The sequence below is a fragment of the Phasianus colchicus genome, chromosome 8 (genome assembly GCF_987193195.1).
Source record: "Phasianus colchicus chromosome 8, bPhaCol1.hap1.1, whole genome shotgun sequence".
In the NCBI taxonomy this organism is placed as follows: Eukaryota; Metazoa; Chordata; class Aves; order Galliformes; family Phasianidae; genus Phasianus; species Phasianus colchicus.
The window spans coordinates 23,768,841-23,783,977 of record NC_143443.1 but is presented as its reverse complement, the minus strand read 5'-3'; the positions used below and the strand labels follow the sequence as shown (position 1 = coordinate 23,783,977).

The window sequence follows — 15,137 nt, the reverse complement described above, 5'->3', positions numbered from 1 at the left end:
GGAGAAAGATGGAAAGAAGATATGCCACAGTTCCCAGGACCCCCTGCTTCCATCTTCTCCTAAAATATATTGCACAAAGTAGAAAGAACCCTTTAAGAAGTATTAAAAAGCAGGAAGTGATTGCAAATTCAAATCCATGCAGGTGCCTTTGAATGAGAGCTAGGTCTTGCATCACACACCTGTGATATTTGGAAGCTTAACCCAGGCAAATAAGGTGTGGATATCTGACTGATTGCATATTCAGACAGGCACCTGCAGCTATTTGGCACAGTGGTTTCTGGTTTGGAAGTAGGCACTCTGCACATACTTTATCTTCTCTGCTGTGCTTTTGTGGCTTTTGCCCTTAGCGCTGTGTCTCCAGTTCTCATCTTGCAAAATAGCTCCCTAGCAAGAAACAGAGGGGTGCAGGAGAAAGCTGCCTGGCTGTGACATGGGGTTCTTCCTTGCCAGTTAGAGAAGCACCGTAATATGCGAGGTGTAACCTTTTATCTAAGAAATAGCACTCTACTATTGCATTCGTGTGTTGCTAAGCTTCCCCTGAGATTTCCTGAAGGGGGAAAGATGATAATCAAGTTTCACAATCACCACTCTACATCTTCCTTCTTTCTTTCTAGTCCACGCTTTCTACCTCAAATGGGATACACAGGGGTGGCTGCTTGGGAGGGACAGAGAGGACAGGTGTAGCTGATGCAGTACTTTTGCACGTGCTTGGGATCACATTGCAGGGAAAGGCTGTGTCACGCATGCCTGTGGGCCTTTCCCCATCACGTGGCACCAGGCACGTGCGTTACTACCACGTCCCTGCACAGCTGCGTCCAACCCTGCAATGTATCCATAGGCTCTCTCAGTGTGCGTGAGGACCACAGATCCCAGCTGATCAGCTAAGAGACCAGTGAGCTTGCAGAGATTCCTCCTTCTCAAGGTTGGCACACAGATTCTCCTACCATTCGTCTGATCCTGTTCTAAACAGCCCTAGCACTGCTCACTAAGGGTGTACCTACAGTTTAGTAGACAGTGCTGCTGGAGATCTTCCCTCCCCCTGCTGTTTGGTCAGAATTATCCTGGAAGCATGGAGTCTTGTGCTGAGACTGCCTGCAAGGATGCCATTTATCTTGATGGCAGGGTGCTGTGCTCATCTATTCCTTCAAAACCAGGCTGACACTTGCTCCCTGTAAGCCACCAAAGAGCATGCATATGACGTCCTAGCAGCTTCAGTCAGCACTGATGAAGAATGGCAGGGGCTGGAAGCGAAAGACTCAGTGTTTATCACCAGTCCTGTCCCTTTCTGCTGCCCCAGCAACCTTCCCCTTCCTGTAAGATGAGGTGATTCTTGCCTGGATGTGATTGCCTGGGGAACAGAAGTTCCCCAATTTCTTTAGGTGTAGTTTGCTATACGTGCTTTCTGAATTACAGTAGCACTACTGGAGGGAAGGTGGAAGGGTGGCTGGACTTAGTAATCCCTTACCTAGTGGGGTCTTTGAGGAACCTTTTAGCCTGCGCAGGAGGCATTTACAAAAGGAAAGCAGGACACGGCATGCTGCTGGAGAGAGCGGGGACCCATTCCAAAGACAGGGAGCCTGCAGGCTGGAGAACCACTCTCACCCAGGGACAGATGTCTGCCTGGAACCTCCTCATAGATTGTAAGATGTGGTACCCAGCTCAGAGGAGATGGAAGAGCTCTGTGGTCAGACTTTGGGACCCAGCTTCTGCCTGTCTCTTCTGCCACCCTTAAAGACAAGCTGACAGATGAAGACAGAGTCTTGCAAGCTGGATCCAGCCATAGTCCCCAGCCACCTGTCCCAGCAGGTCATGGTAGGACAGAAACTCAATGTGACCAATATATTCATCTGTCCCCTGAGCGCTATTATGTGCCTTGTTGGCTTACGAAAAGGTGACACGTTCTGCTAGAGAGCAGCTTGGTCTATTCACAGCACTGCAGAGCTTGGGCACTATTTGCTGTGGTGAACAACCATGTCTGGATCCCCACGTTTTGCCATCCTACACTCAGCTTCAGCCTGTAAGCTGGCCATTTGTGACGATGCCAGGCAGTCTCTCGTTCTCTTCAGATAACATGGAACTAGTAAGAGCATCCCCAGTACTGCCACAAGCAACTTTCTGATCCTAACCACATGGCTGTTCACTCCCTTGGGTTTTAAAAAAGGAGGTTCCTCTCTAAACGTCATGATGTTTTGCCAACACTTGGTGTATAAATAATACTAAGTATCTTTGTGCCCAAAACCATAATTATTAGGCTTAGCTCATTTATGCAATACTAAGGAAGAGTGTCTTCTGGGAAAAGTAACTTTTTCCCCTCATTTCTTTTTCAGATCTATGTCATTGACAGTGCAGATAGGAAGAGGTTTGAAGAAACGGGTCAGGTGAGTTACTTATGCCCAGCTTCCTTTGAAGTAACAGAGTGCTTCTGAGTGCCCCTTGCTCACAAAACTTAGGGAGATGATTTTGTTGTTTATGAGGAAAATTTGCATTTCAAGAGAGACTTGCCTTTCAACATCAATGCAGATTATTTTGGTAGATGTGAAACAAGGAAAATAGGTAGCCTAATTCCGTTTAAATAGAACGGTTTTCATTAAAACTATACAAGAATAGCAAACAGAGCCCAATACTAGAAGAAGAAAAAAAAATTTTTTTCTAAGTCCTTTAAACCTTGCCAAACCAAGACCCCGAGGAATCTTATTTTCTTATTTACGAAGTTGAAATGGAAATCATATTGACTTGATTGTCTTTTGGATGTAATTGAAAAAAAAAAAACAAAAAAAACAACCCAGGAACGTTGTAACTAGGACTGGCTAGAAAATAAGATTTCCGTTCTGCAAAGTTTTGATGTTTTGTAATGTTTTGTGTTTTAGGATGGAACAAAAATAGGACTCTTGAACTTTCTGTTACAAAAATTGGAAAGTGACAGTGTCTCAAAATACCTAACAGCAGATTTGCCCCTTGAAATGGGAGTCAGAAATGAGGGATTTAACCTAAAGCCCTCTGTTCTGCCTGTTTAGAAGGAGGAACTTGATTTTTTGTCTCTCTAATCTCAAGGGCACACCCTAACAGAAGGACTGTTGGCTATTCTAGGAGCAGGGGAAATTTCTCTCCTGTTGATGCTGTTTTGTTTTATAATCAGTAGTTAAATATTCATTAAGCAAAAGAGAGGAGGAAGAAGCAGAAGTGTAGAGCACTTGCCTGAGTCAGGTGGACTCAGATTGGACCCCTCACATTTCCACAAATAATTTGATTTCAGTAAATCAGCTGTGTCAGATGAAAGACCTATTTTGTCAAAAAATTCCTGGCCAACTCTGTTTATAACTCTGTTCTCTCGCCCTGGTTTCCAAACCAAACATTGCTTTTGAGGGGATGGAATCAGATTTCCACCGCAGTTTAGCATCTCTCTGACTGTGCTCCTTTAATCCAAAAGTGTCTGGCCAGTGAATGAAAGATATCAGGACAGCATCTGAGAGAAAAACCTTTCCAGCTAAATAAGGAGCCCACAAAAAATCTCATCTACTCATCTCTCTGCAATACCAGCAGTCCCTATAGGTTGAAGTTCTGCTGGGTTTGCCATATGCTCACATAGGGAAGTGACTTGAGACTGCTTGTTTCATGTGAGGCCATTGCACAATCCTAGACATGAAGTATTTCAGACATCCTTGATCTACTGCAGATTCAGATTTGGGCTATTAAAAGACTCTCTTTGAGTCATTCAGTTTAGAATGAACAAACCCATTTCTCAGGATGCCACCCAATGTGTACTCTGCATATGGAGCCAAAATCCAGCTAGCAAGGCTGACCTAGCTTGTCTTCAGCTAGCCAATGCCTTCAAAAGCATTGCCACTTTCTTGTGGGATTTCCATTTCTGGTGGAAAAGAAAAAAAAAGAAAGAAAAAGTCCTCTGCTGCTCAAGTTGCAGTTTATAGAACTTGGAACAAACCCCTGAAAGTCATTATTAGTGAAGATATCAGGGCTGGTGTCAGCGGCTGCTCAGGTACAAATGCCAGTCAGGCAGTAACTTAAAACAGATTCCTCATCCTGCCAATTTACATGTTTTTTGCTGTTTCATCAATTTTGGTCTCTGGGGAGCAGCGACTGGTAAAACACAGAGCTGTAGCCTTTAAGGCAACTGCTAATTTCAGACTAAGATGAAGATTTTTGTAACCTGTAATTGGAAGAAATAGCTTTTGAACCTTGGGCTCGGATGATTGTATACATTTTTCTTCTCTTATAATAAGAACACTGGAACACGCTCTTCCAGCATTTGCCCTAAATATATTTCTAATTAGAGACAACCACTGGTGGTTGAAGGTTTTCTTCCCTTGCCTCCCTCCGCCTTCCCCTCACCCTACTCTCTTGTAAATGATATAGGAGCTGGCTGAGCTTTTGGATGAAGAAAAGCTTGGTGGAGTCCCCGTGCTCATATTCGCTAACAAGCAGGATTTGCTGACGGCTGCCCCTGCTTCAGAGATTGCCGAGGGACTGAACCTACACACAATCCGTGACAGAGTCTGGCAGATCCAGTCTTGTTCGGCTCTTTCAGGAGAGGGAGTACAGGTGAGGCACTGGAGAGGGCTTGCTGTGCCAGCAGGCCATCTGCGAGAGGGAGATCCTTGTCTGTGATCTGCAGGGTGGGGCTGCACTGGCTGCATCTCCAAGGAGGGTCAGCACGGCCAAACCCTCACTGCTCACTGCACGGGGTCATGTATCTCACTCACCTCCTGCGTGGAGGGGAGGGGCAGCTGTGGGCCCTGGGGATCTCTCTGTCCCTGGAAAACGGGAGCCTTCGCCTCCCCACCCGGGACCCCTTGACCGGGCCAGATGAAGACATTGATTTATTTTAAAGAGACTGCTGTCAGGTTAATCATTTTCACAAAACAAATCGCCTTCTACTATTAACCCCTTTGACTGTTACAATGTGCACTTTAGAAATCTGATTTACCTTCACTACTAATGTCATTTGGCGTTTTGCTCAACTCAGGCGCCAGAGAAAAGCCGATCAATTTTTCTGATCTGAGAAACACGAGACCAGCACATGGGGCAAAGACCACTTCTAACGGCAGCATGTGGGGCAGCACAAACCCCCACGGGGGGCTGAGCTGTCTTCCTGAGCTGAACTGTAATAGCTGCTCCTGTAGCCAGTTCCTGCAGCATAGTAGCTCTTTGTAATGTAAATGGCACCTAGGTTTGTTTGTTTCACTCTTAGGCTTTCCTGAATTAATGAAATATTTGCAGCGCTCCCAATCCAAGCAGTCAGGATTATTCCCTTCGCTGATACTTAAAGAAACAAAATCATGAAACCATTTATCTCCACTGCAAATTCAGTGAATTCCTTATTTGCAGATGCTACAGGGCTGCTCAAGATAGCCAGAACTCAAGCTGAGCACGAAGAGTCAGAGCAGAAGCCCACAATACTGAGTGGGCAGTAAAATGGCAGATGAAATTCAGTGCTGACAAGCGCAAAATAATGCACATGAGGAACAACAACTCTAACTAGACATATATGATGATGGACTCTAAATTAGCTGCCATTACTCAGAGAGCAGATCACTGGGAACAGCAGCTTAGTGCTCAGCAAAGGCCAAAAAGGGAAAACCAAATGCTAGGGAGTTGCCAGAAACTAGAAAAGGAACTTTCCAGAAAACTCTCTTCTGTAACAGAATAAAGGCATGGTAGGCACCAGCCTTGAACACGACATTAATTTCTGCCTCTATTCCCATCTAAAAAGACTTCAGCAGCAGTAAAATCATAGAGTCCAAGAAGAAATTAGGTTGAAGGGTCTTATGCTTAAAACACGACTGACTAAAAGTACAAAGGAGGTTGCTGAGGGCCTTGTCCATTCAAACTGTAAGCATCTCCAAGCATGGAAATTCCCCCATCCCTCTACATAATATCTTCCAGCACTTAACTGCTCCCATCAAGAAAAGTATTGTCCAAATATCTGCTCAGAAGTATGAGAGATTTGAGGATCTTTTTTTTTTGAGATTATTTTGAGAATGATCAGCAGTACAGAGTGACATCTGTAAACAAGGAGAATAAATAGATCGGGACTTGCAGCTTCGAAGAGAGAGAGAGAGAGGACAAAAAGTGAGAATGTTTTTGGGATTTATGAGATACAAAAGTGACAGATAGACTATACGCTATTTTTTCTACATTGCTAGAGAAAGGAGGTTCCTAGTGAAGCAACGATTTAAAACAAATAAAAGCTGCTTCTTCGCTAGTTGCATAATTGAGTTGTGGATCTCTTTGGCTGAAGATGCTGGGGAGACCAAAGGTGTTGGTTGGCTCGGAAAAATATTAAGCAGATTTCTAAAGAGCTCCTCAGACAAGATCTGGGGATAACTTTTGGGTGAGGAACAGCCTGGGCCATAGACTGGGAGAAAGAATCCAGTTCCTACTTGTTCTTTCCCTTGGCATCCATTGACCTGACCCCTTACAGTAGTTATTTAGCTTTGAAATTCTTAACCTAACATTTAGACCTAAATGTTTCAGATGGTGTCCTTCAAAGGCTCTTAGGTAGCTAAAATACAAACTGAGCTATGTTGTAACCAACCTCGTGAAAAGCTTCAACTCTGCAATCTTTATTTTGAAGCGGTGGTCTTAAGAGGGAAATACATTCTGCAGTGGCAGTGTATGTTGAAGTCCAAAGAAATGTGATCGTGATTAAGATAGAGAAAGTGAGGTTGCAGTTTCAAAAGGTTGCAGACAAATGCAGGCTATCTGCTTCCTTCCTTCAGGCCCTCCTCTATTTTATCTAAGTCCAGCTCTTCAGGGCAGTAGAGTGGCAGATGAGATTCTGGGAGGAGTGCTGGATGTGGAAGAGCTACATGACAGGAGATGGCACTTTCTGTTGATGAGCTATGAAAAATGCCTCTTTTCCAAACTGATCTGCAGGCTCTCTGAAGTGCTCTGCCCACTTATTTGTTGCTCAGTCTTCCTTTCTGTGCTCTCTCCTTGAAGTGTAGTGCATCTTCATATGCGTTCAGTTGACCAGAATATAAGCCCAATGTTCTCACCCAGAGAAATTAAATCCAGTTCTGTACTTTCTTCCAGAAAACAGAAGATGAGAGCTAAATTAAAGTATTCACAGCCCTATAGATTTTGTTCTTTGTGCTTATCTAGACAAATTAATTTAGATGGAGGGCAGATAACATACTGTTGTCCCCAGTCTCATTGCCCTAAATACTGCAGCTTATTCCATAAGTGATTGTTGCAAAAAGGCAAATCACAAACTCTCTGCAGCTTATAGTAAGAGCCCTTGTATTTCTCTTGTGCCATAATTCTAGCCCTGTCAAATCAGGCAGCAAGGATGCCAAGCTCTTCTTCTCTTGGCAGTTCATTGAACAGAATGTTTTCCAAGATGGCTTTTAAACTAAAGGATCTTAGATGCAACTGGATCAGCGCAGGAATAAAGAATGTCTTCGTCCCTGGGACTCTCAGAAGTCAACATGCTCAAAATGTAGGGGAATCAAAGAAAACCTTGTTGAGAGCATGAGATGAAGAGAGAAGATTTTGAGAATTATGGTACACTATCTCTACCAGTGGCTCAGAAGGAGGCCGTCTATGTGTAGTAAGTGATCAGGTCACTGCTTTAAGGACTTCTTTGAGAGATGACAATGAGTGACAGAAAAATAAATGAAGATGTGGAAGCATCAGGTATTCAGAATGAAAGGCAAAGAGCAATCACGCTAACCATCACTGCTGATGGAATATATTAGCTGGAGTAAAATCAGAGACATCACCGATGGATTTTGCAAGGAAGAGTGGTGGCATATCTAGTACTCAGCACACAGAGGAACAGAGTTCATAGGAGAAGATTTTTGTGATAGCTTGAAGGAAGAGCAATGAGCAAAGATAAATAATGCCGATACATGAAGGAGAAATAGTTTGAAGGTCATTTAATTAGTTTAGCTGCTAGCACCATGGTGTATAGAATTGGGTAGTTAAGACTGGGGATTTCAAGGTTAATGAGATTAGATTATGGTTAATAGAATGATATAAATTTAGAGAATTTAACTATTATTTGAATTGGGTTATTTAATAAAACTGTTAATTAAGGAGGGAATCCATATTGTCATCTTCTCTTTTAAAATTAACCGTCGGGGACTCAGGAAGAGGGGCCCGGCAATGTTCTGGGCAGGCTCAGGAGAGAGGTGGCTGGGTTAACTGGAAGCCCCATACAGGAAGCCCTCTGGAAGGCAGCTGGCATCCTGCATTGTGCCAGCTGAAGACTTCGTTACCTCCAGAGTGAAATCATGGGCAACACTTGTCTGCTCAATCACCCTTCGTAATATCACTGCAAGAGGAATGACATCCCTCACCTTAGAAGCTATTTCAAACAAGCTTTCTGCTTGCATATGATTTTAACCTTCTGACTAGTTATCAGTCAGGAAAGCCTTGTCTCCCTGACACAGCTGTTTGGACTCTGCCTCTGGAGCAGCAGCATCCCGTTTCCAGCTTACACTGAGACCCTTGTGTGTGGTACAACAAATGAGGGAGGTGATCGCCAATTCCAGCAGAGAAACACAAGGGAGACCTTGCCTCACAGCAGCTCTCCATTGCCATGTGGACTCTCCTGGGGTTGTGACCACGTCTCTAATTAGCGTGCAGAAGCTATGCATGTTCCATCCTGGCCAGCTGGTATGAGGTGAAAGCAAACAGGACTCCCCTGCTTTTGCTGGAGATGCTTCTGTGGGGGCAGTACGTATTAAACGTGACTGAAGACTTTGGACCGGTCTGTGCTCTGCAGCTCATTTCTTGTTTGAAGCAAGAATCTTGGATCAAGGCAGCAGGAGCTCAGCCTGCCCTGAGGAATCTCCTCCAGAGTGATGCTGCAGCATATTGTGTCCAGAGTCTCCCAAGCATAATAGCACCCAGGAGACTATTAAAAGCCAGTGGAAATGAGAGTAGCCACTAAACTCTAATTTATGCCAGAACCAGTCTGGCCCAAAGGACTGTAGGATGGGCTGAACTGCTTACTTCTCCCTGTTGGGCTGTATTCTCCACTGGGATAACAGAGCCCAAGACCTACATGATGCTGGTACTGCAATTCACCACTCTAACAGGGGCAAGATTCAGAACAGGACTCCCAGCAATCTTCTGCGTTACATCCTTTGAGCTAGGTTTTGTCTAAAAGATGTCTAAGCCACAGCAGGCTGGCCAGATATCTCCTACATCTTAAGAAGGTTCTGAGGCTACTTGTGAATGTGATTTTAAACCAATTTTGACTACTGCAGCTCTCCTGGGGCAGGCAGAGCCAGTTATGATGAGGAAAAGCAGCAGTATTTCCAGACTACAGGGCTAAGTCTTGTGATTTTTAAGCAGGGTAAAAAGAGACTCTACAAAGTTGCACTGGGGATACAAGGTCTCAGAGGACAAAAAAGCTTGCACCCAGGCAAAGACAAGGATGGTATACTTGTGGGAGCCTATAAAGCCTGCCTGTATGCTGAGCAGAGGTGCAAAGAAATGACAGATAATGAAGCCACAGTTATAGCTGTGCAGAGGGAGAAGAAAGCGACAGTTAAAATAACATACACCAAAAATGCTAGAGATAGAGAATTTTGTACTTGCATGACCCAATTTGTTATGGCAGACAGAAGATTACATGAAAGGATTAAGCTTTGCTGTCCTTAAGGTCACATTAGGGGTCACAAGTTTGTGGCCTTGCCTGATCCCTGGCTTGCAGGGGAGCAGAAATTAGGATGCTTTTTTATGGGGTGGAAGGGACTCGTTCGCTGTGTTTGAAGTCAGATTACTTCACTCCCACAGCCACAAAGCTGATAATGCAGAGAATAAGCAAGCAGTGGGCTAATCTCAAACAGGACTTTGCATTCCTCCTGGGGGAGGCTCTACCAGTTCCTTCCCAAAGGGTGTCACAGCACAACTCCCCTGGCACAACAGCAGACGTGACTGCAGCGAGGCGGGGCTGCGCTAAGCAGCATTTCTCTGCAAGGAGCATTATCCTCTTCCCTGGAGTTCTCTCTCTTTGCTTTGGTAAAGTTTACTAGCTGCTTGTTAAGGAGCTAAGAGAGCTGAAGCTGAAAGATCTGAAATCTTTTCCTGGCTAAGTTTTCCCATGGTTGACTTGAGGCTGGAATACTAATATTGTATCCGTCTCCATCCTCAGCATATCTGCCAACGTCTCTGTCTCAACAAAGCAGCCCAAGGACATCTATCAAGATCTAAATGTTACTGTAGGGACTGTACTTTCTGCACAGAGCCATCTTTTAAGCATGCAGATATAGGGACAGAAAATGCAGGGACAAAGGATGACTGCAGCCGACTCCTTGTGGACTTGACTCTTTCAAGCATCTTTTCCTCCTTCCCTTGTGCTTTCCCCACAGAGCTCTTTGTGTTTATAACAGCTTCTCTCCATTTCTCTGTCTTAACAACCCCCCTGTCCCGCTTCAGACCTTAGGTAGAAAAACTGCAAACGTACCTTTTTGTTTCCTTTGCCTTCCATTGCATTTGCTGTTGCACTCAGGACACTGCAGAAAACATGCCCCAATGAAGTTGCACCAGAAGCTGCAGCATGGCTGAAGATGAGGAAGATACATCACATGTAGAGCTGGCTGCATTCGTTTTCTCTTTATCACTGCCAGGCAGGGAGATATTTACAATTAAATGTGATTCTTCCTGTCAATTATCTAATGCCAGAAGAGAGTTTTAAAATCAATTCCTGCTTTAAAAGTTCAGCGACCTACTTACGTATTTCAAGCCTGTTTGGAGTTCACCTTTCCTCTTGCATTTTGCTATGTCATTCTTTTGCCCTCATTATATGCTTGATGCAGCCAGGCTCCCAGCCATGGTAAATCCCATCATAAACTCTGCTTTATGACCCTCACCATACCAGTGCTAAAATGGTCTGTCTTTCCCCTTCCCGAGCTCCCTGATGACAGCAGGCAGAGTTTTAATCACTGTGAATTCAGGTTGTGGTCAGATTAGGCAGAAGATAGGATGCGTGTTTGTTGTTTTGCAGTGATGTATTGTTTCTGGGATTACTGTGCTGAATAGCAGAGAGTGTCAGCTGATATTTATTACTTTAAGCTGTCTCAGCTGTTCTGGTTCAGCAAATAAACCTACATTCAAAATGAATGAGGAGCTCTGCTTGCCTTGTATGCCATGATGTGTGCAAATGTGATTATTGCTTCCGAGGCAGGGGAAGCTGAAATCATTGTGGGAGCATTTTTAGTTATTTATTTATTTTCACTCTTTGCAGGCAATCATGCGCATTTCTAAAGCACACAATGGAGCCAAAGGCTTGACACCTCTCTTCCCTGCCCCATTGTTAAGCCCTGGCATTCCTCTGGCTGGGAAGGCTGGCTCCCTCTCTCTCTAAAGTGATAAGCTTTAAACCATGCTATTGATTGCTTAAGGCATTACATGTTTTACACCTAGGTTATCGGTGTTATTGAAAGGGGAAGACACAAAGCTACTGGGCCTTAAAATGAATCTACCTCTCGTCTTTTCCCATTTGCTCTGAGGATTTCAGACAATTTGTTTTACGCCGATCTCTGCTGTGGAGATAAATAAATGAAACTGGAGGCAGCAGCCCTCCCTCAGGTTCGAGGTAGCAGTGTTATTAGTACCTGGCCCCACGTGCAGCCAGCACAAACTGGGCATGCTTATTCTTTAACTCAGCATGCTGACCATTGAACATGATGCACTGAAATCCTCCCAGAGCTCCAGAGTGGCTTTCACCCAATTTACAAGCACAACCATGTCCCACCCTACCTGCCTTCTCTCTGCCTGTGGCACCAGCAATGCCTTGTAGGTAGGGTAGGAGTGGGTTTGGTGGGACACAAATATGAGAACTGTGCATCCTGCACGCCGTTCTCTGCACCTCACATCAGGGAAACATCAGGAGTGGGATAAAGTGTCACTTTGTCCTTCAGTGGCATATCCTGTTCTGGGACCTCAGCAAGAAACTCATGCTCAGTTATTCACAACTGAAGGGCTGCCCTATTACTTGGCAATAGCAAGAAGTGCTGCACACGTTTTTACACAAGTACCCTAATTGAGTGTATCGGCATTGTAAAACATGACCACCTCTATTCTCACTGTGTTACCCCACAGTGCCTGTTTCTGAGAGCACAGAGTCTACATGCCATGATTAAAGGGACTTTCGTCCATCTGAGCTGATGTGATTTGCCTGGGGACACACAGGAGGCACGCAGCTGTGCAGAGAATTAGAGGCACGCTCTGAATGTGGAGCTGGCTGTGTAACAAACAGCTTAAAATGCATAGTCTCAAAGACAAGGTGGCATGGCCAAGGTTACACAAATGATCTGAACCTAGAATTGAGCCTCGATCTGCTGCTGGCATACCTTAACTGCAAAGTGATCCTTCCTTGAAGGACCAAGGCATACTGACATGATGAGATGATGATACTTTTTATGGTCAGAAGAAGGATTTAATAACTGAGCAATGAAGCGCTTGCTTTTATGCACAGTGGTTTTGGGCACAGACTGCAGGCATGGGGCAGAGGAGGACTGGAGATTCTCTTTCCCTTCCCTTGACTAACACTGCCTTTCTCTGTCTAAAGGACGGCATGAATTGGGTGTGCAAAAATGTCAATGCAAAGAAGAAATAAAGCACTCTGAGCTGCATGGAAATGGAGGAGCGGAGGGAGCAGAATTCTAGCCTGAAAACACTAATTTGCTGCTTTCTGACCAAATGTTTTTCCATCTGTGCACAGCTACAGCTGTTAAAAGGAAAAAAAAAAAAAAAGAGAGAGAAAAAAAAAAGGGGAACAACATCGGTTAAAACCTACTGCTGGATTTGGAACTTGACCTGCTCTTTAGTATCGTTTTTTATCCCAATAAAGGAATTATATATTTCCTCCCTATGCATAAATAGTATTAAATGTCTGATTAGCCAGCAAGTTTGTAAGCAGAAGCAAGACTGATTCAGTGTGAAGCAGAGGGAGTGTGAGTTACTGTAGTTGCTTAAATGCATAGGAGCTGCCCTATCCTTGCAGGCTTGCAGTTGCTGAGGACACGCTCAGGTGTCAGTCACAGCTTTTCCTCAGTGACAGATAAAACGCGGTTTTGTTACCAATTGTGGGTAGTTTCTTAAAAAAAAAAACTGATAACTGATAAGAAGTCATTTGTGTAATGAGGGTAGAGGCTTCAGCATATTCCTATAGCCATAAAAGAGGAGTTTGATCATAACGAGACACTGTTACATTGCGACGACGCCGTAGAAGGAAGGGGGTTATGTGTGTATAATTGAAGCTCTTTACAATTGGAATAATGCAGGATGAGCGTGCCTGGGGCTTTTCTCGCAGCTGAAGGAGAATTTAGCCCGGCGTTTCACCTTGAGCCAGCAAAAACGTGGTTCCTGTGTTCAGTAAGCTCCATATGTGAGATTAGTCTTGATGTTGAACAATCCCTGTTGATTTTCCCTTGATGTTAAGGCAACTCCGCAGCAAAATGCAATTAAGTCCGTGATTACTTTCTAGAATGAGATACCAGGTCCCAGGCTTCCTTTCTGCAGCGTGCAAAACCCATTCTCCCACCCTCCTCAGCAGCCCTGCATGGAGGTGCCCCCAGCCCACTGCCAGCTGCAGCTCATCCGGGTGGAGGTGAGGAGCCCGCAACGGCAGATGGGAAACACTCCTTATAGCTAGGGTTTGTTGTCCCCCGAAATGCCTTTCCTGCAGAAGGATGCGGTTGCTGAGATAGAAAAGCGACTGCTTTTTCCACCTCCTTGTCCGTGATTCAAATCTATCCCCAGCTGACAGCGGGCAGGAGTCACTTAGCGCGCCAAAGCAGCCACGTCCTGTTGAAGCGAGCTTGGTGACTCCTGGGCCAGTTTCTAATGCACAGATGGTAAAATAATCCCACTGCCCTGCTTGCCAGCTTTGTTTGCCGCCTGCCTGCGAAAGGCCAGGGCTGGCTGGGGACCGCCTTACCCCTTCCACCTCTTGCAGGCGGGCGGCACGGGGCGAGCTGTGTGTCCTGCGGCATGTGGCTTCACCACGCACCAGCGAGCTGACTCATGGAGCCAGGCGGCCAGCTGACACCCCTGGAGCTCCACGCCTCGCTCGTCCCTTCCCCTGGACATCTCCAGCTCACGGCAGAAACATCTGCACTGTGCGTGAAGCCGCCTCCGTGTTAGAGCCCGGCTGATTGAAATTGTCTGGGGCCGCTTCCAGGTCCCCCCGTACATGGGGACGGTTCAGGGGTTGGGCTGCGCATAGTTCAGCTGTCATTGCTGTGGCTGGGGGCAGAGGGACAGCTGGGACAGCAACTGCTGCAGCAATCCAAGTGTAATCTGCCTGCGTCTGTGAGTCAGCACCCTGAGTGCATCTGTCTGCAGCCCAGGCGGGACGTGCAGACAGAGTGATGCAGCCTGCTGCAAAAAGCAGGGCTGGGAGGGGAGGCTCCGGCGAGCTGTTAGGCAATAGCTAATGACACAAAGAAGTGACACGCTTCCAGTTGGCGTGCATTGAGCAAGGAGTCGTGAGGAGAGATGTTCATTTAAACAGAGCAACTGTGTTAGCTTAAGGGGAGCCTCAGGAAGCTGAGCCCTCGTGTCTCTGGAGCCAAAGGAGGAGAAATGTATCCCAGCACGTGTGTGAGAGGTCCCCTTTTCCTCCCTACCCACACATCTGCCTGACGAAAGTGCTGTAAAGCATTGCAGCCCCTTCTGGAAGGCACGCTTTGGGTTGTGGAAACAGTCCCAGGCTTTAAGTTGGCAGTCACCGTGCACTGGGTGCTGAGTGAAGTGCTTTGGCTCCTCTCCTCTGCCCCGTCAGAACAAAGCAAAACCCCCCCTGGGAGCAGAAGAGAGCCCTCCTCACCTGCAGGACTGCAGAGCTAAGTGCTGCCCCGCTCTGCTATTTCTTTAGGCTCCCATCAGTTATACTTGGAAGCATGTGTAAAATGCTGTAAATTTACTCTTGCTCCAGTTTGGAAGGAAAAATTGCCTTACTGAACTCAGGATCCAGAAGCGTTTGCTGGCTCATTCCTTATGTTTGCACACATCCTGGTTGCTTGGTCCTGCTCCAGCCAGAGCTTCACCCGTCATCTGGTAGATGAATGTGGTCTACCTGGGAGGATGGAGGTGGAGGGTTACGACGACTGAAGTAAATCATCTTGCAGCTATGGCCATAAATGCTCTCTGTACTGTAA

The 15,137-nt window shown here is 45.7% G+C and overlaps 1 protein-coding gene and 1 long non-coding RNA gene across 4 annotated transcripts in view; one reads left to right on the top strand and one right to left on the bottom strand.

Moving 5' to 3' along the window:
• Positions 1 to 11,068, bottom strand: part of LOC116231665 (uncharacterized) — a 13,144-nt gene extending 2,076 nt beyond the window's left edge. For both annotated transcript variants that reach the window (XR_004167513.2, XR_016468828.1), the window contains exons 1-2: positions 10,708 to 11,068; positions 10,439 to 10,594 (exon numbers count right to left, since the gene is read on the bottom strand). This is a non-coding gene — a long non-coding RNA (uncharacterized LOC116231665). The remainder of the gene's footprint in view (positions 1 to 10,438; positions 10,595 to 10,707) is intronic.
• The window catches only part of ARL3 (ARF like GTPase 3), a 26,993-nt gene extending 11,856 nt beyond the window's left edge, over positions 1 to 15,137 (top strand). For both annotated transcript variants that reach the window (XM_031597572.2, XM_090145435.1), the window contains 3 exons: positions 2,328 to 2,378; positions 4,372 to 4,557; positions 12,545 to 15,137. In XM_031597572.2, coding sequence (XP_031453432.1) covers positions 2,328 to 2,378; positions 4,372 to 4,557; positions 12,545 to 12,592 — 285 coding nt within the window. In that variant the 3' untranslated portion in view covers positions 12,593 to 15,137. The remainder of the gene's footprint in view (positions 1 to 2,327; positions 2,379 to 4,371; positions 4,558 to 12,544) is intronic.